We start from the raw sequence: 25,095 nt of genomic DNA on the forward strand, positions 1-25,095 counted from the left end.
CCTCTCCTGGAAATTTGAATTGGAGCTGAAAAACACAACGTTGGTCTGTGACTAGCTGGAACTATATACCATGAAACACAGAACTATAGGGCTGCTGTACTCTGCCACACAGATGAAGAATCAGGAAAAGCTGACCTGAGGAGAGAAGCAAGTCTGAGCCTCGGGGCTTCCCAGATTGGGTACGGACGGTACCCTCCAGACACCTGGCAGTATTCTTGCCACTGGGCTCCACAATATCCTCCTGAAGTCTTACACAAAGCAGAATTACTTTTGGCTTGAACAAATTTTCCACAGTTACTCATTACTGGAGAGCCTTAACAAACACAAATAAGCAATTGGTGATTCTGAAGCTGCCATATCCTAAGGCATGGAGCAGGACTCGCTCAACTCAGGACTTGTGAGGAGTCACAGAAAGGGCGCTGCCTCTCTCCTTCCCCTTCTCTTCAAGAGCTGAAACATGCAGCCTCACAGAAGGTCAGGTTCTCTAACACCCCTTCTTATCCTAACTGTTTAGTGCACCAAATGATGGCTAGATTCCCAAGCTTGACCATGGAAGACTACAGAAGCCCAAACTTTCTGAAACGCAGTATATTTCTAAGACAGTGTGATTTTTTTAAAGGACTGAAAACAGACAATAAAATTGGTTCTCAAAATACACACAATACTGCTTCCAGAAAGATGCAGCAGAAAAACTTTTCCCCAATCCTTCCACTAAATACAAAAATATCCTTCAGGAATGAAGAAGAAATCAACATTCTAAGATGAAGGAAAACACAGAGAATCTACTACCAGAATGTCTAAAGGAAGTTCTCTAAGCAAAAGGAAACAATAAAAGAAGGAACCTGGAACAACAGGAAGAAACAAAAAACAAATAATAATATGATAACTTGCTAAGAAAATCCCAAGGAACCTACCCAAAAAACTCCTAGGACTATTGAGTTCAGCAAGATCATGGGCTACAATATAAAAATTATTTTTAAAAAATCAATTATTTCTACATACTAACAGTGAATACATGGTCACCCAAAACGAAAAATACAATAGCAATTACAATAGCTAAAAAAAAAATGTATAAATCTAACAAAACATGTACAGGACCTATATGCTGAAAACTTCAAAAACTGGTAAGATAAATCAAAGATCTAAATAAAGGCAGATATATTGTGCTCTAAAAAACAAAAAGACAAACAAACAAAAAATATACATATACACATAGCCTCACCCCCTCCACCAGCACCAGCTGCGTACAACCCACAAAGGATTTGTTGGCTTTTGTTGCTTCTTCTCTGAAGACAGTGATAAGTTCCTCCAAACGCCTTAATTTTACCTCTTCTGGAATATCATCCTTCAACCTGTGATACGCCCGTGTTTTCTATTTGAAAAAAGAGAGATGGAGGTCACCAAGGACTTGTAGAGTCCATTTTTAAGGCAGACATGCTCATCCAATCTGCAATTTACAGACACATCTACAGGAACTCAAGCCACACCATGACGGTTCTCTAGTTCAGAGGCCTTCTAAGAGAAAAAGGTAACAGTGCAATAGTCATATTTTTACAAGGGTTAAACTCTAAATTTAGCACATGAAAACCATAGACTCAAAAATTGTTCTTGACACTTTTATAGCACACATATATTAAATAATTCATGTACCAGGTTTCTGAGCAGCAGTTTTATAAAGACACAAGATGCAAAGCAAGTAAATGTTTATCAATAAGTAACCTGTGAAATAAATTATGGTTTATCTACACAATGGAATATTACACAGCTGTGAAAAAGAATGAGATAGCTCTGTATATATAGTTATGATTGCTCTCCAAAATATACTCTGAACAGAAATAAGCAAGGTACAGATCATCATGTATAGCGAGTTTGCTGTAGAAACAATACATATAAATATACTTATAAATACACGAAATATCTCCAGAAGGTTACACAGTAAGTGGCTAAGAGCAGTTGCCTTCAGAGAAGGAACTGAAAAACCAGGCAATCTCGGAAGAAAAAACAACTACTTTGCACTGCACACTACTTTGATGTTTTGAATTCTATACCATGCACATGTATTACCTAGTCAAAAGATAAAAGAAAAGTTATCCTTGAAAAACTTTTAAATCATCCAAAATCATAGTGTACATACATCTTTATATATAAATATATACATACACACGTTTACACATATCTTTATTAACACAAGCTCATAATAGAGCTGGAGAACCACAGAACTAAACAAGAGGGAAGTCTATACACCAGAGTCTGGACATTCAAACCAATCTGCCTAACTCTAATGCTCTAAGAGAACTACCAAATCCAGAGGGAAACGAAGAACTGGTAGACAATTCTACAACAGAATTATTTCACAGAGCTTACTCTAATTCTGTCTTATTATTAACAATAATAATTTACCTCTGTTGTGCACTCAACTACTATATAGCACTATTTTAAGTGCTTTATATATATTTAATTGAGCTAATATATTGCTTCAAAATAATCTGATCAGGTTGGTATTAACATTATTCCCTTTCACAGATGAAGAAAGCAAAGACTTTTTCCAAGGTCACATAGCCATTAAATGGTAGAGGCACAATTTGACTGTTTGTTCTTACCCACTATGCTACTTGATGAAGTCTCTATGACTTTCACTCTAATCTAGGAATTATTAAACAGATTCCTAAATCAACATTCATAAGCAATGCCTGTAGGACATGCTTCCACCACACACTGAAAACTCATCTCCAGCTCTAGAGTTAAAGAGAAATTTCTCTTGCATATTTGTGACTTCTGATACGAAGCAAATTGGAAGCCAACAGCTCCTCTGATGCTTTATCCCTGAAACAATCTGTAAGAGGCAACAATACACACACTGGCCCACGTACACTGTCTACAGAACACTTGGCAGTGGGCTTTAAAAGACATGAATTAGCTTGGGTGATGAGAGACAGCTGAATGACATTCACAGCTCAATCATTCATCAGACAGCTTTTCCCTGGCCATGGAAGTCCGTCAGTCTCCAGCCCAAACACAAATCAAGTGACCCCTGAGGTGACTGGGAAGATGATAAGAGACCCAAGCAATTCATTCCTGCTATCAAGAAAATAGCAGGCAACCAAGACTACTCCTCTCTGCAAGAAATACACATTACTCGCCCCTTTCTTTCTCATCTCCTTCTGCTTTGTTTTCCTGGGAATTGTTTTATAAGAGAAACTCTGAAGCAGATATCAGTGGGTTCACTTGGCCTAGAAAAATGGAAATTAAAAATGGCTGAGGATGAGACTTCCCTGGTGGTCCAGTGGTTAAGAATCCTCCCTGCAATGCAACGGACATGGGTTCAATTCCTGGTCAGAGAACTAAGATCCCACACGCCGCAGAGCAACTAAGCCTGAGTGCCACAACTACTGAGCATGTGAGCCACAACGAGAGAGTTCATGTTCCGCAACAAAGATCCCATGTGCCACAACCAAGACCTAACGCAACCAAGTATATAAACACTAATAAATATCTTTTTTAATGGTTGAGTATGGCTGGGAGGGCAACACGGAGCTTCCATAAAACAAATCACATCTGTAGGCCAAAAAAGTTCTGCATGTTAGTAAAGGATTTGCAGTTTCTTTTAAAGAGAATGGTGTCCCTCCTCCTTGCGCTTTCAAATTCTAAACAATACTTCTAAATATTCTAATAAAGGGTGGACTCAGTGATAAAAAATTGCCTGCCAATAAAACAGACACAGGTTCAATCCCTGACCCAAAAGATGCCACATGACACGAGACAACTAAGCCCACGTGTCACAACTACTGAGCCTGTGCTCTGGAACCCGGGGGCTGCAACTGCTGAAGCCCAGACACTCTAGAGGCCATGCTATACAATGAGAAGCCTGTGCACGTCAACCAGGGGGTAGACTCTGCTCGCCACAACTACAGAAAAGCCCGTGCAGCAACAAAGACCCAGCACAGCCAAAAGTTAATTAACCAATTACTTTTTAAAATATTCTAATAAAGAGGAATACTAGCAGAAGCAGTTGTTTTTCATCTCAAATTGCTGAACTATGTAAAAGAGTAAATAGGTTTATTAGAAAAAAAATAATGAATGTAAGATCCCTGTGGTTTCTCAAGCAAAGCCTTGCTGTCACTTTCTTTTCTTCCAGCAGTTCACAATCAATCAGAAACTGGTCAGGAATGATGTCTCAGAATTAGAATGAGCTCTTCCCCCCAGTCCAGGACTCACCTGTCTCATGCTATAGGCAAAGAGGAAGCCTATGTTGTACTGAACTTCCCGAAGCAAGGACACTGTCTGAAGGTGATCTTCCTCAGTCTCACCACAAAAGCCAGCAATGAAATCACTGCTGAGGCTCACACCTGTGACACACGACAAATGACAGCATGTCACTGTCACAGCTTACCTTCGAGAGAGGCCGTGGCACTCGGAGATTTCAGAGGGAGGGCTAGTGACTGTACAGCCTTCCCAGAGCTATTTAACCCACGTGGCAAGTGAAACAGAACAATCAATACAGAGCCAGGAGGGACATGACTGCTCATCGACAAGATTCCAAAGCCAAAGCCTGGCTTCTCAGTCTACATTCCCCTCAGCTTCATATCAGAAAAGGTATTTTTCACTTCAAACATTGGATTGAGGGAGAGGGACACAGTAGGAGTCCATATTTTCAAATCTGTCCTGCTTTTACTTTTTTTTTTTAATCTTTTATATTGGGGTATAGCTGATTTACAATGTTGTCAGCTTTAGGTGTACAGCAAAGTGATTCAGTTATGCACATACATATTTCTACTCTTGTTCAGACTGTTTTCCAATATGGGTTATTACACAATATTGAGATCACTGTGCTATAGAGTGGGTCCTTGTTGCTATCTGTTTTATATATAGTAGTGTGTATATGTTAATCCCAAACTCAGAATAACTCTCCCCACCACTTTTCCTCTTTGGTAAACATAAGTTTGTTTTCAAAGCCTGTGAATCTGTTTCTGTTTCATGAGTTCATCTGTGTCACCTTTTTAGATTCCGTATATAAGTGATATCATATATTTGTCTTTGTCTCTCTGACTTACTTTAGTATGGTAATCTCTCAGACTATCCACGTTGCTGCAAATGGCATTATTTCATTATTTTTATGGCAGAGTAATATTCCAGTATGTGTGTGTGTGCGTTTGTGTGTGTGTGTGTGTATACACACCACATCTTCAGCCATTCCTCCATCAAGGAATGAGACATTTAGGGTGCTTCCATGTCTTGACTATTGTGAATAGTGCTGCAATGAACACTGGGATGCACTTTTCTTTTTGGATTATGTTTTTTTTCCAGATACATGCCCACAAGTAGGATTGCTGGATCATATGATAGTTCTATTGGAGAAGGCAATGGCACCCCACTCCAGTACTCTTGCCTGGAAAACCCCATGGGCGGAGGAGCCTGGTAGGCTGCAGTCCATGGGGTCACAAAGAGTCGGACACGACTGAGCGACTTCACTTTCCCTTTTCATTTTCATGCATTGGAGAAGGAAATGGCAACCCACTCCAGTGTTCTTGCCTGGAGACTCCCAGGGACGGGGGAGCCTGGTAGGCTGCCGTCATGGGATCACACAGAGTCGGACACAACTGAAGCGACTTAATACCTAGTTTTTTAAGGAACCTCCATACTGCTCTCCATAGTAGCTACACCAATTTCCATTCCCATCAACAGTTTAGGAGGGTTCTCTCTTCTCCACACTCTCTTCAAGATTCACTGTTTGAAGACTTTTTGATGATGGCCATTCTGACTAGTGTAAGGCGATACCTCATTGTAGTTTCCCTCTGCATTTCTCTAATAATTAGCGATGTTTGAGCATCTTTTTATATGCTTTCTGGCCATTTGTATGTCCTCTTTGGAGAAATGTCTATTTATGTATTCTGCCCATTTTCTGACTAGGCTGTTTGTTTTTTGATACTGAGCTGCACAAGCGGTTTGTCCATTTTGGAGATTAATCCCCTCTTGGCCGCTTCATTTGCAAATATTTTCTTCCATCCTGTGGGTTGCCTTTTTGTTTTGTTTATGGTTTCCTTTGCTGTGCAAAGGCTTTTAAGTTTAACTAGGTCTCATCTGTTTATTTTTTATTTTCATTACTCTAGGAGGTAGATCCAAAAAGTAGTGCTGTGGGAATTCCCTGGCAGTCCAGTGGTTAGAACTTGGTGCTTTCACTGCAACAGCCCAGGTTCAACCCCTGACTGAGAAACTAAGATCCCGCAGGCCAAGCAGTATGCAAAAAAATATATATATATTGCTGTAATTTATATCACAGAGTGTTCTGCCTATGTTTCCCTCTGTAAGTTTTATAGTATCTGGTCTTACATTTAGATCTTTAATCCATTTTTAGTTTATTTTTATGTATGGTGTTAGAGAATGTTCTAATTTCATTTTTTTATATTAGTTGGTGCAAAAGTAACTGCAGTTTTTGAATTTGCTGTCTGACATGAATACATTCTGTATAAATGTAGATGTTACAAATAATTCTAATGTGCATTTCTTGCTTTATGTTTTTTGGGCTAATGATTTATTATATTTTTTATTTTTTTTATTTTTTTAGACTTAAAAAAGTTTATATTTATATGTTTATATATAAAAATTTTATATTTTAAAAATATAAAAATATATTTTTTAAATAAATTTTTAAATTTAAAAATTTAAATAAATTTTAAATAAATTTAATTTTTTAATATATTTTTATTTTAAATTTTTATATTATATAAAAATTTTATTTATATAAAAGTTTATATTTATTTTAGACTATGGAAATGATGTTAGACCAAAAAACCAATTCAAGCAATTTTCTTATTTGAGTTCAAAATGGCTCATAAAGCAGCAGAGACAACTCACAACATCAACAACGCATTTGGCACAGGAACTGCTAACAAATGTACAAAGGAGTGGTGGTTATGAAGTTCTGCAGAGGCGATGAGAGCCTTGAAGATGAGAAGCATAGTGGATGGCTATCAGAAGTTGACAACGACAACTTAGAGAAATCATCGAAGCTGATCCTCTTACAACTTCATGAGAAGTTGCTGAGGAACTCAGCACTGACCAGTCTATGGTTATTCAGCATTTGAAATTGGAAAGGTGAAAAAGTTCGACAGGTGGGTGCTTCATGAGCTGACCTGAAATTAAAAAACCATTGTTCTGAAGTGTTGTCTTCTCTTATTCTACACAACAATGCCGAACCATTTCTTGATCAGACTGTGATACGTGACAAAAAGTGGATCGTATACAAGAGATGACCAGCTCAGTGGCTGGATCAAAAGGAAGCTCCAAAGCACTTCCCCAAGCCAAACTTGCACCCAAAAAAGTCATGGTCACTGTTTGGTGGTCTGCTGCCAGTCTGATTCACTACAACTTTCTGAAGCCCAGCAAAATCATTACATCTGAGAAGTATGCTCAGCACACTGATGAGATGCACCAAAAACTGCAATGCCTACAGCCGGTATTGGTCAACAGAATGGGCCTGCTTCTTCTCCACAAGAAAACCTAACTGCATACGAGACAACTAACACTTCAAAAGTTGTGCTACAAAGTTTTGCCTAATCTGCCATATTCATGTGACCTCTCGCCAACCAACTACCACTTCTTCAAGCATCTTGACAACTTTGCAGAGAAAACATTTCCAAAACCAACAGGAGGCAGAAAATGCTTTCCAAGAGTTCATCGAATCCTAAAGCATGGATTTTTATGCTATAGGAACAAAGAAACACCTTGTTGGCAAGAATGTGTTGACTGTAATGGTTCCTAATAAATATGTATCTGAGTGTAGCTATGATTTAAAATTCAGTTTATATACTAACATATAGTTGTCCAATACTCCCAGAATCATTTATTGAAGAAATTGTCTTTTCTCCACTGTATATTCTTGCCTCCTTTGTCATACATTAACTGACAAAAGGTGTGTGGGTCTATTTTGGAGTTTTCTGTTCTGTTCCATTGATCTATTATTTCTGTTTTTGTGCCAGTACCATACTGTTTTGATGACTATAGCTTTGTAGTATGGCCTAAAGCCAGGGAGCCTGATTCCTCCAGCTCTGTTTTTCTTTCTCAGGATTGCTTTGGCTATTTGGGGTCTTTCTGTTTCCAAATAAATTTAAAACTATTTGTTCTAGTTCTGTGAAAAATGTCATTGGTAATTTGATAGATTGCACTTTTGATAAGGACTGCACTGAATCTGTAGATCGCCTTGGGTAGTACAGTTGTTTTGACAATACTATTCTTCCAATCTAAGAACATGGTGTATCTTTCCAACTGTTAGTATCACTTCAACTTCTTTCATCAATGTTTTATGCTTTTCAGAGTACAGGTCTTTTGCCTCCTTATGTAGGTTTATTCCTGGGTATTTTCCTCTTTTCAATACAGTGGTAAATGAAATTGTTTCATTTCTCTTTCTGATCTTTTTGTTCTTAGTGTATACAAATGCAAGAGATTTCTGTATATTAATTCTGTATCCTGAAACTTCACTGAATTCACTGATAAGCTCTAGTAGTTTTCTGGTAGCATCTTTAGGATTTTTAATATATAGTATCATGTCATCTGCAAACAGTGACAGTTTTACTTCTTCTTTTCCAATCTGGATTTCTTCTTTTTCCATCTCTGATTGCCACAGCTAGGACTTTCAAAACTATGTCAAATAAAAGTGTTTTGTTCCTGATCTTAGAGGAAATGCTTTCAGCTTTTCACTCTTGAGTATGATATTAGTTCTGGGTTTGTCATATATGGCCTTTGTTATGTTGAGAAAGGTTCTCTCTATGCCCACTTTCTGGAGAGTTTTTATCGTAATAGTTGTTTCAGTTTTGTCAAAAGCTTTTTTTCCACATCTATTGACATAATATGGTTTTTACTCTTCAATTTGTGTGGTGTTTCACACTGATTTGCAGATATTGAAAAATCCTTGCATCCCTGGGATAAATCCGATTTGATCATGGTATATGATCCTTTCAATGTATTACTGGATTCCGTTTGCTCTTATTTTATTGATGATTTCTGCATCTATGTTTGTCAGTGATATTGGCCTATAATTTTCTTTTCTGGTGGTGTCTTTTCTTCTCTGGTTTTGATATCAGGGTGATGGTGGCCTCATAGAATGAGTTTGGGCACATTCCTTCCTCTGCAATTTTTGCACTAGTTTCAGAAGGGTAGGTGTTAATTCTTCTCTTAAATGTGTGATAAAATTCATCTGTGGAGCCATCTGGTCCTGGACTTTAGTTGGAAGTTTTTTAATCTCAGTTCAATTTCACTACTTATGACTGGTCTGTTTATATTTTCTTTCTTTCTGGTTCAGTCTTGGAAGATTTTACCTTTCTAAGAATGTGTCCATTTCTTCTAGGCTGTCCATTTTACTGGTATACAGTTGCTTAAAGAAATCTCTTATGATCCTTTCTATCTCTGTGGTGTCAGCTGTAACTTCTCCTTTTCATTTCTAATTTTTTTTAATGAGCTCTTTCCCTTTTTTCCTTGATAAAGGTTAAAGGTTTATCAATTTTGTTTATCTTTTCAAAGAATCAGCTTTTAGTTTCATTGGTCCTTTCTATTGCTTTCTTTGTCTCTATTTCATTTATTTCTGCTCTGATCTTTATGATTTCTTTCTTTCTAACTTTGGGTTTTGTTTGTTCTTCTTTCTCTAGCTGCTTTTGATATAAGGTTAGGTTATTTCATTGAGATTTTTCTTATTTCTTGAGATAAGATTGTATTGCTACAAACTCCCCTCTTAGAATTGCTTTCACGACGTCCCACAGATTTTGGATCATCATGTTTTCATTTTCATTTGTCTCTAGGAATTTTCTGATTTCCTCTTTGATTTCTTTGGTGATCCACTGGTTGTTTAGTAACATTGTTTAGCCTCCACATGTGTGGGTTTTTTACAATTTTTTTCTTGTAGCTGATTTCTAATTTCATAGAGTTGTGGCTGAAAAAGATGCTTGATATGATTTCAATTTTCTTAAATTTACTGAGGTTTGCTTTGTGGCCCAGTATGTGATCTATCATGCAGAATGTTTTGAGTACCTCATACAAACATATACTTCTGAAATGAAACACAACATTCCAACACACTTTAATTATCCTAATAATCCAATAAGGTGAGTACTATTAGTTCCACATTATAGAAGAGGAAACTACAGCCCAGAGAACCTCCACACTATCCTGTCCCATCCAAATGGAAGTTTTAGTGAAGAACACATTACAGTAATTAGAAATTTGTAAAACAATGTAGACACTGTCAACAGATCTAAAAAACTACAGAGTAAAGGGGTATCCAACAAGGACCTACTGTATAGCACATAGAATTCTGCTCAATGTCCTTGGCAGCCTAGATGGGATGGGTTCGAGGGAGAACACATACATATATACACATACAGCTGAATCCTTCACTGTTCACCAGAAACTACCACAACACTGTTAACTGGCCCCAGTACAAAACAGAAGTTTAAAAAAAAAGATATCAATTGCTCCAAAATCAGAACTAATTTAGACCATAACTTTGCTGCTAACGAGCAGAAACAAGGTCTCTCTCATGTTCAGAAACATAAAAACTCTAGAAAAGGAATCTCTTTAGATTGAGGCCACAATCTAATTCATATCTCTGAGTATTTCTAGCAAGACCAAGATATTTGGTCAGAAAGAAGTAAGAGAAAGAGAGAAATGAAGAACAGTAAAAGAAGTGTTGAAGGCAACACCATGTACTTCCACAAGTGTTGCCTGTATCCAACCAAAAAGACTAGGGGTCACTGGTGAAGTAACATGCCCAGCAAAATATGTTTCTTAAATGTACCTGGGATAGATTCTCTGATATGATGAATTAATTCCACATAAGCTTCTCTTGAATACCTGCAATAAAAAAACAAAAAGAAAAAGCTCAAATGAACCAATCTTCTTTAAATGAATGCTATAAGAAGATAATACTATGAATTACTTCACATAATCACTTTACATTCACACAGGACAGTACAAGAGTAAGTTAAAATATTCTAAAGAGCCCTTCAGATCCAAATCCTGTACTGTAACCTAATCCAGAGCCTATAAAATTTTAATTCAAGAATGCAATTTTAAATAGCCATTTTTATGTAACTAAGAAATGAAGACAAATTAATACTTAATATTTCTAAGATTCTTTGCCAATGTGGAATATACGTGGAATACAAGGTAAATCACTAGTTCTTTACAGTGTCATCTGTCACTTTCTCCTTTCAGTCTTATCTTTGCTATACTATTTCCAGAGTAAGTAAACACACAGAAGCTATAAAGATTAAAAGTCTCAGTGTGCCACACAGTAGGTGCTTAATGAGACACATGTTAAACAAATGAGTGATCCAATCCTCAGTCTATACTTATAGAATGAACAAAGCAAGTTATAAAGTCCATCAGTTTACTCATGTGATAAATCTTTACTGAGCAGCTACCATGTGCCACACACTATCCTAGGTTCTTAGACACTGCTTGGTCCTTAAACATGGATTGGTATGGAACACCCCTCCCCAAGCAAATCTGACCCCCTCCGCATGGCCTCCAATACACGGCTGCTTCCACTCTGGGCTGGTAGGTGGATTTGTTTACAGATGTTGTCCCTCTCACGAATCAGTTGCAGTACCTGGTCAAATATAACACATTAAAGGTCATCAAAATCTCACCAAAGAATCACAGAAAGGAATACCACTCCCACTGTTTCTCCACCAAGGTTAATTTTTAAGAATTAAGAGGCTGACAAAACCAAATATATAAACCACCCAAATTCTTTACTTTTGCTCAAGCCATGTTCCGTCTGTCCCAGACATTTCACCTGATGGTATCTCTCTACTTTTACTACTTTTAAAGAGTGAAGAAAGCAAGCAGAGGTCAGATTCAGGTCACGAGGCTATACAAGGACAGTGCCAACACAGATCAGAAAGGAAAAACAGCATTTGTCTCACCTAGCTTATAAACTAATTAGCCCCTTTAAAAGATACAATCAAGAAACTAAAACTAGGAGAAAATACTTGAAAAAATGTATTGACAAATGATTCTTACCAAGAGTACATAAAGAACGTTCACAACTCAATAAGACAAATATTTCAGAGGGGAAAAAGTAGGGGTGGGGCCAAAAGACAGATATTTCACCAAAACAAAAAACTTTCCCAACAACGCAAAGCAGGCAGTGATTATTAACCATTTTACAAATGAAGATGACAAGTTGAAAAGGTCATCTCTACTGGTAAAGAGTTAGTGACAGACAGGGAAGCCTGGCGTGCTGCCGTTCATGGGGCTGCAAAGACTCGGACAAGACAGCAACTGAACTGAACTGAACTGAACTGGTAAAGCAGTGGAAGAGCCAGGACTGAACTCAGCTCTGTCTGAGGCCAAAGTCTAAACTGTTTGCTGCTGCATCACATTGCCTCCCTACCTGCCCTCCCCATACCATCTTGTAATAAAACCTCTCTGCACAGCCCTCACGGTCCACTGATGGCCTCACTATCGATCCTACACCTTCCTCCACCTTGGTGGACTTCAAATCTTTCCATAAGGGGGTAGATTCAGAGGGCAACACAGTAACACACCTCAGGATCCCCCGACCTCTGAGGACAGATGCCTCTGCCACACCCTACTGCCTCCAACCTTTGGCATTCTTAGGGACACTGATGTCAATCTGGCACAGTAAACTATCAATACTCACCTCATCAGGGAAGTCCTTAGGGTGGGGAGAGGTAAAACGAATCCTCATTTCGGGATCTATTCTGGACACCTGATCCAGAAGGTGAGCAAAACGAAGGCCTCCCTGCTTGGCTTTATAGTTGGTGGAAAAGCCACGGCTGAGGTTGGTGGACACTGCATTGTTGAACTGGACCTCTGAATTGTCCCGAAAACTATTAACATTCTGACCAAGGAGTGTCACTTCTTTCAGCCCCTGAAAAAGGAAATATAAATATATTGGAAGCAATTTTAAAACTTGTATGGCAGCGTTATGCCAAATCTCCAACTAAAATTAGCTAAACCTGCGAAGAGTCATCCATAAATATACTCCCTCTTTAACTCAATAATTTCATCTTGGGCATCGTGTCCAAAGAACTGAACTTCAGGATAAAACCATATGTAAAAATCTTCAAAGCATTTTTAAAAATAGCAAAAAAGCTGGATACAAACCCAATATTCAAAAATAACAGCTAATTTATAACACCAAAAATCAAATTATGATACCATTCTGTCCTTTGAATGTTATATAATCATTATCTATGCAGTACTGTTGCCAAAAATATTTAGTCTAAATCCAATCAAGCTTTTACACCTAACTTTCAGTTTACCAGAATTCAGGGGAATATTTTAAATAACAACATGAGGAAACAAACAAATGGAGATATGTCTAATGCATCGTTTAAGACAAAAAACAAAAAAGTGAAAGGACTGTTTTAGGTTAAGAGAGATTGAAGGTATATTATATACAATCAAATGAAACTATATAAATCTTAATGGGATCTTGGCTTAAAAATAGAACAGTAATAAGACATTTTTGGATAATTAAGATATTTTGAATATGGGCTACATGTTAGAATATACTAGTTAACTGTTTCCTACTTATGATAATGGTATTATGGTTATGAAGGGAAAAATTCTTCCTTCTGAGAAGATGCATACTGACAGATGCAGGGCAAAAGGGCCTGATGACTACTACTTACTCTCAAATGGTTCAGAAAAAAGTATATTTATATATCTGCAGAGATAGGCAGATAAAAAACATACGACAAAATGTCAATAATCATGTTTACTAATCTTTCAACTTGTCTGTTTGAAAATCTACACTGTAAAATTTCAGAAAGTAAAAGAAAAATGGTTGCTATAAAGACTATTTTTTATTATTTTATTTTGACATAATTTCAAACTTACAGAAAAACTGAGATGGTATAAAAAACGCCCATAAACTATTTGCCCAGACTCAGTAATTGTTAACATTGTGCCTCATTTCTTTATCATTCACATTCACACATCTGTTCTCTCTACACACACATCAAGCCAGAGAATGGTGGAGCCCAAATTCAAAATCACTTCATTCATGCTCTCTCCATTCTACCGTACTCCCTCCTAAGGAAACCTCTCTGTGGATCTGCCTAAACTTTGTGGGCAGCAACCCAAGATGTATACCCAGGAATTTCTTTCTGGTCAGGTATGGTTCTAAACATGTACAGCTGAGAGACAGCACAGGCTGTAAAACTACAGAAAAGTTGTCCTCATCCTCCAACAAACACACTCACAGCCAGAAGGGCTGGAAGATTTCTCACCTGCTCAGAAAGCTTCCTCACTTCCTCCAGAATGGAGGCAACAGGCCGACTCCTCTCCCGGCCACGTGTGAAAGGAACGATGCAGTAGCTGCACATGTTGTCACAGCCTCGCATGATCGACCTGGGGAGGAAAGCGCCAGAACTCAGTAAAGGAGCAGGACGATCTGGTCCAACCCAAGGAGAAGGTCACAGCTCCCTTGGCATTTATCCTTTAGCTCTGAATTCTCTTGGCAACATGCTCACACAGGACCAATCTGAGATCTAAGAAGCAACAAAGCAGACATTTTTATCTTTAAAAACTATTAGTTGGGAGTTCCCTGGTGGCCTAGTGGTTAGGATTACAGGCTTTCACTGCCATGGCCTGGGTTCAATCCCTGCTCAGGGAACTGAGATCCCACAAGAAACATGACACGGCCAAAAAAAAAAGTATTATCTGATAATCACAGGATGTAAACCAAACTGTAACTGTACTGTGGTTACCCCAGGGAAGCACAGCAGTGGAGGAAGGGGTACAGAGCTTGCACATTTGGACTTTCTACTGTTCATATTTACATATTTTTGAATTCCTTAAATCCAGACCAGAAAAAATAAATATTACCAAAGAGTACATAACGAGTAGAGACCTGGATTTAAAATGTAAGGTTCTGCATCTCTCACTCATTCCTGATCCAAATGCCAAGTATCTAAGCTACATCACTCTCTTTCATTTGTGTCCTATATATGAAAGCCTCAACTTATCTTAGGGAAACAATTATGGATAGCTATGTATTGAAGATGTTCACTGAAGAACTCGAATAAATATTAGCTATTAATTTTTTTATTAAGCATTCCAACAACAGAGTATTGGATAGCCATTAAAATGAGAGGTTGCAAACTTTTTCTGTAAAAAATCCAGATAGTAAATATTTTAGGTTTTATAAACCATACTAATACTGTAGTGGCAAAAGCAGTCACAGGCAATATGTAAACAAATGAGCATGACTGTATTACAATAAAACTTTATTTACAAGAACAGGCTATAAGCCTATTCGCCAATCTGTTACAGAAAATTTCCTAACAAATGTTCATCATTTTAAATAAGAAAACGTATAAAACCAAGTATATCAAGAGCCAATTTTTATGAATAAATACATACAAAGCATACACACGCAAACACAGAGGAAAGAACAGAATGATATACACCAAAATGATAATAGTGTTTATCATTAGGTGGTAAAACGTGTAAGTAATTCTTACTCACTTCTCTATGTTTTTCTATCTTTCCACATATTCTTCAACAAATATGAACTATTTTGTCATCAGATCTTTTAAGTTAAAAGATTAAGGGATGGACAAAAGGATCAGTTAAGCCCAAAACATTTTCTTAAGTAGAAAAAGTAAGAGACGGGAGGGTAGAAAAGAGTCCATATAATATATATGAATGCATGTGCAAAGAATACTTCTGAAAGGATTATATAAGGAACTACAAACACGGCTGCCTCAGAGTTAGTCTAGGAGACTGAGGATGAGAGTTCTGAGGAGTCTTACTATACCATTTTTTGTCTTTAGTTTTACTATGTGCATTATTTTTTAATGTAATAAAGGTAAGATGTTACTTTAAAAGTAAGGAAAGAGAAGCTGACTCCCCATCTCCTGGTCAGTGACTCACACGAAGGCAGAGGTAGCACTGGGGCTCGTCTGGACTGGCATGACGTCAGCATAGGTCTCATCCAGAGACAGCAGCACATTGGCAGCTTGCTGGCCTGACTCAGCAACAGCCAGCAATCGAGGAAGGTCCCTGTAGGCATCTGGGCCAGCCAAAATATCTACCATTTTCTCCCTGTTGAGGATCTCCTCCTTCAGTCTCTCAGCCATGCAGCCTGGGAGGGAAAACAAATACGCTGAGACCCGTTCCCAAATTCATCTGGTCTCACAACTTCTTTCCAGTACACATTCTCTCCAGGTGGATCAAAGGCGAAAGCATAGAAACTTCTCCAGGAATTTAGCATCACTCCTTAAATTTGCCCAACACTCTATACCTCTGGAACCTGCGTATTTCTATATAAGAAAACCAGGAAAAGGGCTCTACAGCAATTCAATTACGTGCCTGACAAAAATTAAACCACCATCCAAAAACATTTCTAGACATGAACCACCTCTTTTTTCAATTGAAAATTACTTGGTACTATAAATAAAAACTATTTTGTGTCAAAAACTTATTTTTTTAAATAAAATTCACCTATATACAACTGTCCTTACACTCTTTTTCTTTCTTGTTGCCCATGTGTACGTGTGTGCTCAGTCGCTCAGTCGTGTTCAACTCAGTGACTCCATAGACTGTAGCCCACCAAGCTCCTCTGTCCATGGGATTCTCCAGGCAAGAATACTAGAGTGGGTTGTGATGCCCTCCTCCAGGGAATCCTCCCAACCCAGGGATCGAACCCACACCTCTTATATCTCCTACACTGGTAGGTGAGTGCTTTACCCACCTGGGAACTCCTCCTATCACCTGTAATACTTATCAAAACCTGTAAAAAATGAGTTATCATCTATGCTGGCATCTTCTATAACCAAGAAAACCATTGCCATTAGTAAAAAAATAGAATTTGAAAGTCCATTTTCTTAGTAATACCCTTTAAAAACATTTAAGAACAATTCTTGATTGTATAATCATGTTTATAGCAGCATCATTCACAATAGCCAAAGAGTGAAAGCAACCTATGTCCATAAACAGATGTCATACATACAATGGAATATTACTCAGCCTTAAAAAGGAAGGAAATTCTGATACATACTACCACCTGGATGAACTTTGAGGACATTGTGCTAAGCCAGTTACAAAAATACCGTATGATTCCATTTCTATGAAGTACCCAGAGCACTAAAATTCATCAAGGCAGAGAGCAGAATGGCTGTTGCCAGCAAGTGAACTGAGGGAGGAACGGGAGAGTCATTACCTAATTGGTATGGAGTTTCAGCTTGGGAAGAAGAAAAAGTTCTGGAAATGGATGGTGGTAATGTGTGCACAACCATGTGACTATACTGTATACCACTGAACTAACTGTGCCTCTGGAAGAGGTTCAAAAGGTAAACCTTTTTATGTTACATATACTTTACTACAATTTAAAAAACAAACTATTTTGGAGATTTCTAACACTCCAAACAGATATATGTAAGTCCTATGATGAAGGAATTGAAATGGAACAAAACATCCTAGCTAATCCGTCCATCTTTCTGCTTCACTTAGTACATTAATCTGTGTAAAAGAATAAGCTCCAACCTTTGTTTTGATCCATCATCAAGAGGACTTAACTATTCCACAATGGACACAATCTATTTTTAAGGTTAAATACATTGACTAAATTCTGGGACCACGAAGGTACCGAATATTTATTTTTGAAATATGCCTCCCAGCTCTCTAGATCAGAGCTGCCCAATAGAACTGTCTAAAGATGAAGGAAATGTGCTTTATCTATGCTGTTCAAACTGGCAGCTACTAGTCAAGTGTGACTAATAAGCAGTCAATATGTGGCTAGTGAGACTGAAGAAATGCATTTTTAATATTATTTAAGTGTAATTAAATTTAAATGACCACATGTGACTAGTGGCTATCATATTGGTCAGTGCATAGCTGGATCTTCACTTGGGCATGTTTTAGGAGTCAAGATGAAAGAGATCTACCTGATAAATTCAAACTGTCCCTTCAGACTCCAAACTCTCTCCTATCCATTACTCTGTGCTACCACAAGCCACATTAGACTAGGAAGGACAGATCACTTGCTGAGTACCTGTTATTTTCCAGGCACTAAGAAAAGTCCTTTTATGAGCTTCATCTCATTTAATTCTATAGCTTCTGACATAAAGTACAAGGGCTGAATGGGATGTATAAGACTGAGAATCTAGCATCTAAGGGAAACTCTAGCGTATGAAGCTACACAGTGCCCAAGTCTCAAAAAGCTCACAAAACCTGCAAATTACCAGATACCTAGAATCCCAATCCTCAGAGGCACTCGGGAGCGGAGCCGTTTGGACTTCAGGGATTTGAGTTGATGTAAACGATTCCAGATGGTCTGTTCAGCCTTCTCCCTACAAAGATCAAAAAAGGTAGACCTGAACCTGAAAATCAACTACAGAGCAACCTAAAAGAGCATGACAACGGGGGGAATGGGAATTCCCTGGTGGTCCAGGGGCCAGGACTCCAAGCTTTCACTGCCGAGGGCACAGGTTTGATCCCTGGTCAGGAGCTAACATTTCACAAACAGTGCAGCCAAATCCATTCCTAAGATGAGTCCTCCCTACACATCTGCAAAGCCTGATGAGCCTTTAAGCCAAACTTAAAAACAACCTATTTCACAAAGACTTCCCAAACTCTCCTTGGTTGGAGAGTTTGTTCTCCTATCACTTTAACTATTCTTTTCCCTGTACTCAGCAATTTCTCCTTTTTACTGTTTTTTTTTTAGCTAGTGCTTTCTGCCAGATGTTAGAGCTATTTGCGTATGTCTTAGTTCCCATATCAGACTAAGTTCCGTAAAGTCGGGCTCCATGGAGGAAAGGTTCATTTCTGAATCTCCCAAAGCGCCTAGTTCAATGTCCTGCAAGACCCTCAGAACAAAAATGCTGGATTGACTGATAATACAGCCAGCTGAGGAAACAACACTAACATGCCATGTACACAGGAACAAAGTAATAAGCAGGGTATGTTCACTTGTGATGGATGCCACCCATCTCTGTCAGAAGAACTCTGTCCCTAGCCACTGACTGGACCTAGCCCTTATGATGTGAGGTACAGCATAAACATGTGCAAGAAAAACCCCAGGAAATGTTGGGCGACTCAGCACACTCTCGGTTTCCTCATCGATAAAATGAGTTCAATAACAGCACCTACCTCAGAGGGTTGTCATGAGAATCAGTCAGTGCACATACAGTGCTCAGCACAGGACCTGACGCAAGGTATACGCTCAGCAAATGCTGACATTCTATCAGTACTATATTCACTTGGAAAACTGCAAACCTGCTGCCTCATCTCCACGGGTTGGGTCACCCTGGCACTGCTGGCTCTGGCATTTTACACAAGATTTATTCACTCTCTAGGTAAAGAATAAATTCCCACCTGATAGAACATGTGACGAGGAGAATCACATCAGCCTGGGTAGAGAGCAAGGAAAAAAGGAAAATTATGATCTTTAAAATCAGCCTTGTAGAATCACTGCCCACAGTCCATTATTTTCCCCCAGATTATGGTGAAACACACATAACATAAAATTCACCATTTTAACCATTTTTAAGTATACAGTTCAGTAGCATTATGTACACTCACACTGTTGTTCAACCATCACTACCATCAACCTCCAGAACTATTTCACCTTCCCCAACTAAAACCAATAGGCATTAAACACTAACTCCCCATTTGCCTTCTCCTCACAGCCCATTTTCAACCTAGTTCCTTGCCTGAGGTGAGCACCACCATAAAAGTTTCAAAAATAACTGCAACAGAAGTACACCTCAGTCCCATACTCCTCACTTCCCTCAAAGGAACTCATTCTCACAAGGCCACAGCCTGTTCCTGAAACTCCACCTAAGAACCAGCACAAATGCAGAATCTCGCCCAGGCCCAGGAAACAGGGAAAGAGGGAAATGTGTATACCTCCTGAAGGTTACTGGTCCGCAGGTAGCCACTCTTCTGTAAGATGGACCAGGCTATCTCTGTGTCATTCACATTCATCTGGCAGCCATAGGTCTCAAGGTAGACTGCAACAAGAGGGCAATTCCACAGGTAAGAAGACAAAAAGGGACCACATGTCTCAAAAGGCTGCCTCCCCAAACGCCCCAGAAACACCTGAGGCACCTGGTTAGTCGCTTAAGTCCCCTGATGCCTCAATTCAGAGACACCATTAATTGCCAGATGTACCCCCTAACTATTAATAATGAAGCCTTTCAGAACAAAAGAAATACTTCATTATATACACACACCAACTATAAGTCAGATCATTTAAAAGTGGGGAAAACATGCTCCTAAGACTCAGCAAATATAGTTATACAGAATGAGGTTCTCCAGCCTCTAGAGATAACAGCAGTGGCTAGAGGGTCAATAAAGCCACAAAATAAAAATGAGGCAACTTCCTAAAATAACTCCAAACATATCAAAGGAAAGTAAGTATGGCTAACATGACATAAAACACATCTGCACAAAGTTTTAAGAACATCAATTTCACACCCAAGCAAACCCTTTCAAACTAAATCCCTCTATCAATCCCTATCCCACCAACACACTTAATCCACAAACCCAAATAAATTCTAAATGGAGCTAAGAGCTGAAGGACAATCACATGAAAACCAATAGAAAATAGCAGTAATTTAAAAAAAAATAAACAATCAGGAAATTTTCTAAACATTCCTTGGCTCCCTTTCTTTGTCTAAAAAGAGAAAACACCAAACTTATGTCAGCGAGAGACAGAAGGGAATAACAAATTTTAAAGGACTACAAAAATCTGAGAAGTCGTGAAGTATACAGGCTCCTCGATTTACCAATTCAATGCCTAGACATTTACTCTAGAAAAAAAATTTTGAAGAAGCAAAACTATCTCTATACGTGTGAATATGTGTATCTGTGTGTGTATACATACAAAAGCACTTTTAGTAGTGTTATTTATAATATAAAAATTTGTGAAACAACCCAATGTCCCAACAATTGGAAAACATCATGGTACAGCATGTGGTATTTTGCAACAACTTTTTAATTTAATTATGAAGACTGGTATTTGGAGGAATATTAAATGAAAATAGCATATTACAAATAATTTGCACCATATGAATGCAACCAAATCATTAAGAGTTATAAACGGAAGCTTTTTTTTGAAACAGTGCAAAAGGGGAGAGGTCTGGTTGTCTCTTGATGTCTTTTCAAATTTTAACACATTTTAACTGAGTGCATTATGTTTTCTAAGAAAACCTCTGCATAAGCATAATGATTTTCTATAGTACCAATTGCAAAACCTGCCTTGTAACTTAGGATGATCTAAAACTCAGAACAGAGATTGCAGGGTTTCCAAAGGTAACCAAAGAGAGGACTCCTCAGGACTTCCACCCGCAATTTGCGTGTATCAGAACTGTTAAGTTTCTTTATATTATTGCTGCTTGGTAGAGGCTGATGATTCCATAACTTAGCAGCCTTTCTACTCTGTTAACCCAACCTTCTACTGAGTTAACCCTGTTAACTCCAAAGCCAGGTCTATAAAAGATCGGTTAAGAATCAGGCCATGAGCACTGAAAGGGAGTAAAGCAGGAAGTCCAAAGAGAAGTAAAGTTAAACCAACCTCTTCTCTGCCTTCCTAAAAGTTCATCCACCGTGAGATACGGGGGTGGGTCCTCCACTTCTGAAGAGGACGGTTGCTCTGGAGGAACTGAAGCACTTCTTAAAAAATCCTGAAAAGTCGGTCCAGTGGCCAGCCTGGAGCTGAAATCCTTCCAAACTCCATCCTCCTGCTGCCTCTGTGGACTGGGACATGCAGAGCTGGGGACACTGCTGTGTGCCCTGCAGGTCCTGAGCAGCAGCCAGGACACAGAGGCCAAGGGCCCCCGCCTCAGACACCTCCGGGCTCGGAGAACACACTGAAAAGGATGCATGGCACTGAAGGAGCCCACAGTCTGCAAGAGGATGACAGACATCGCTAAAATTATTGAGCACTATTCACAGGGCACTGCTCTAAGCATTTGACATATATTAATACATTCAATCTCATAAAAACCCAAGAACGTACTCTTAATAATACTGTCCTCTTAATAGTATTTTAAAGGTGGAAAAACTGAAGCAACTTGACAAATATCATAAAAAGTGCTAGAGATGAGATGCAAATTCAGGCGGTCTATTTTCAAAAATAGACTCACTCAATACTCTGTAATGATCTATATGGGAAAAGAATTTTAAAAAGAGAGCATATATGTACATGTATAACTGATTCACTTTGCTCTATACCTGAAACTAACACAACATTGTAAATCAACTATATTCCAATAAAAATTAAGAGGAGTGACAGAGATGAAATGAGAAGCCTTGACAAAGGCTTCTTGACAAAGTAGCACCTTGAGCCAGGAACAGTTCCAAGGACTTTAAGTGATTAATTATTTAAATCTTTACAGCAATCTTGAGTAACACAGGCAACAGACACTATTATTATCCCCATTCAGAGAGGAGGAAATAGACACAGAGAGGGTGAAGGACTTACCTAAGCTCCCACAGCCAATAAGCAGCAGGGTGGGGATCCAAATAAAGGTCTGAATTAACATAAAGCTGAAGCTGAAGCTCCAGTATTTTGGTCATCTGATGAGAACAGACAACTCATTGCAAAAAGTCTCTGATGCTGGGAAGGACCAAGGGAAAGGAGAAAAGGGTGTCAGAGGATGAGATGGCTGGATGGCACCACCAATCCAATGAACATGAACTTGGGCAAACTCCAGGAGCTGGTGAGGGACAGGGAGGCCTGGCATGCTGTAGTCCATGTGGTCGCAAAGAGTCTGACATAAATGCCACTGAACAATGACAATTACTACAAAGACTGTGCCCCTAACCACCCTGATACACTGCCTCCCCACACTGTGAAAACTACGTAGCATCTTCCTCTGTCTTCCTTCAAAAGGAAAGTATCTGACATGGGGGCACCATAGGCCTGATCAGTGACTCCTTCTACCCTCCAAGAGTTTCACATTACTGCCTTCAAAATTCCCACCCAGACCCTCTCACACATGGCTGGGAGGCATAGAAGATGGCACAACCTTTACAGTGACCATTTTGCCACCTTCCATCAAAATCACAAACATAACAATTCCTAGATAATTAATAAGGACCTACTGTATAGCACAGGGAACTCCACTCAATACTCTGTAATGATCTATATGGGAAAAGAAATTTAAAAAGAGAGCATATATGTACATGTATAACTGATTCACTTTGCTCTATACCTGAAACTAACACAACATTGTAAATCAACTATATTCCAGTAAAAATTAAGAAAACACACACACAAACCTTTGACCAAGCAGTTCCATTCCTAGGTATTTATCCTACAGATAGACTCTTGCGTATACAAAATAACCTATGCCTAAGGATACTTGATGCAGCAGTGTTTCTAACAGCAAAGAAGTGGAAAAGATCTAAACGTCATCAACAGGGGACTGTTATATAAGTCATACCACATCCATACAATGGAATAAGATGCAACTGTTAGAAAGCGAGGTTGAATGACAAAAGCAGGGAAGTAAAGTGCTATACTAGATACAGTAGGCCATCCACAGATCCGTGTAGGAAAGAAAGCATGAAAATTCAGGTACATATTTGTAATGCACACAGTATCTCGAGAAAGAGTGAGAAACAGTGGGTGCCTGATCTTCACTAGCTTCTAAGCTTTTACACGTGCTGTCTTCTCTGGATGTTACATCTTATCTCGACTGACTTAACCAACTCCTACACTACTTTTAGTTTACTTCCTCTTGGACGCCTTTTCAGGCCATCACAGCCAAAGTCTAGAGGTCCTCCTCTGGGTTCCCAAACACTTCTCACTATCACAAGACTCATCACACCTTGCTGTTAATTGCTGCTTATCCCTTATAAGCCAGAGGTCCCTGAAAGCAGGAAACAAATCTCATTCATTTCTACATCCTTGGTATCTCCCATTCTAGTAACATGGCAGGTGCTGTACATGTAAAATGAGACAGACGGGGCTTGTTAATTCTCCAATCTGATCACCTAATGTACATGCTACCAGCACTTAGGAGCAATGCCAACCTACTTTCAAGTGACAGAGAACAGCAGACTTTCAGTGTGAGCTTTAAAGTTACCTGTTTCTGCCCCTTACTTGTGTGACCCTGGGCAAGTCAAATACCTATCTGAGTCACCAATTCCACCTCTGTTGAGAATTAATGATATCAAAACCTAACTTTGCATACAGTAAGTCTTCAGTAACCGCACCTTCTGCAGCCCACACCTCCTTTGTTGGTGGATATTGTTGTTGTTGTTCACTGTCTGACTCTTTGAAATACCACGGACTGCAGCAAGGCCACTTCCCTGATGGTGGATATAGAACATTGTGATTAAGGTCTTAAGAGTAAGCGTCTGACCCAACTGCTTCACCAGGTAACTTCGGGCACCTGGAATCAAAGTTTTGGGACCTTCCATTTCCTCATATGTAAATGGGAATAACAGTACCTATTACAGCATCTATCTCCATGTCTTTTGTGAGGATGAAATGTGGTAATACAAATAAAATGCTTACATAGCACAATGTAGGCGCCTCTGTGCGGCGCTACATTAATTTGTAGTTGACAAAAACGATGTCGACGATTTCGATAGCCTCTTGTCAACATAAGCTAACAATCAAGCATCCCAAACCTTTTACTGGGTGATTACAACGTGATAGGCGGTGCTAGGCGCTTTCCACGGATTACCGTATTCGATCTTCACAGCAAATGTGAGGCAGGTTCTATCACCCCCACTTTTTCACAGGTGACAAAGCTAAGGTTCAAGGGGAAGAGAGGTGACTTGTCCAAGGTCACAAACGAATAGGCAGCGAAGCTAGGGTGAGAATACTCAGAGTCTGACTCTAGGATCCGCGCCATAACCACCGCCCCATTCTCCCCTTGGACACTGCGCATTCCCGGGGCACCGTGGTCCCTCTAGCCCCAGTCATGGGCCACAGGCGAGGGCGCAGGCCACCTTATACGCACGCCGCTCACCTTCCGCAGCCCAACAACCCAGCTTCCAGCCGCGGATTGTCCTCTTGATCAGCAAGCTCCCGGCTCGTCCGTCTGCGGCTGCGCGCGCATACACGCAACTTCCGTTCCGCCGCAATTTCGGTCCAGAGTGTTCCGT

The 25,095-nt window shown here is 39.2% G+C and overlaps 1 protein-coding gene across 3 annotated transcripts in view; it reads right to left on the reverse strand.

Annotated features, from left to right (window-relative positions):
• The window catches only part of CDK5RAP1 (CDK5 regulatory subunit associated protein 1), a 64,244-nt gene extending 39,182 nt beyond the window's left edge, over nucleotides 1-25,062 (reverse strand). The window contains exons 1-13 of one of the 3 annotated variants that reach the window (XM_061437286.1): nucleotides 24,960-25,062; nucleotides 22,457-22,591; nucleotides 21,548-21,878; nucleotides 19,879-19,982; nucleotides 19,345-19,379; nucleotides 18,220-18,320; nucleotides 15,904-16,114; nucleotides 14,256-14,376; nucleotides 12,659-12,889; nucleotides 11,502-11,599; nucleotides 10,784-10,839; nucleotides 4,216-4,346; nucleotides 1,223-1,372 (exon numbers count right to left, since the gene is read on the reverse strand). In XM_061437286.1, coding sequence (XP_061293270.1) covers nucleotides 1,223-1,372; nucleotides 4,216-4,346; nucleotides 10,784-10,839; nucleotides 11,502-11,599; nucleotides 12,659-12,889; nucleotides 14,256-14,376; nucleotides 15,904-16,114; nucleotides 18,220-18,320; nucleotides 19,345-19,379; nucleotides 19,879-19,982; nucleotides 21,548-21,857 — 1,548 coding nt within the window. In that variant the 5' untranslated portion in view covers nucleotides 21,858-21,878; nucleotides 22,457-22,591; nucleotides 24,960-25,062. The remainder of the gene's footprint in view (nucleotides 1-1,222; nucleotides 1,373-4,215; nucleotides 4,347-10,783; nucleotides 10,840-11,501; nucleotides 11,600-12,658; nucleotides 12,890-14,255; nucleotides 14,377-15,903; nucleotides 16,115-18,219; nucleotides 18,321-19,344; nucleotides 19,380-19,878; nucleotides 19,983-21,547; nucleotides 21,879-22,456; nucleotides 22,592-24,959) is intronic. The other 2 variants (XM_061437284.1, XM_061437285.1) reach the window with 2 other exon arrangements.
• Between the last annotated feature and the right edge of the window lie 33 nt (nucleotides 25,063-25,095).

This window comes from Bos javanicus, chromosome 13, assembly GCF_032452875.1.
Source record: "Bos javanicus breed banteng chromosome 13, ARS-OSU_banteng_1.0, whole genome shotgun sequence".
Classification (NCBI taxonomy): Eukaryota; Metazoa; Chordata; class Mammalia; order Artiodactyla; family Bovidae; genus Bos; species Bos javanicus.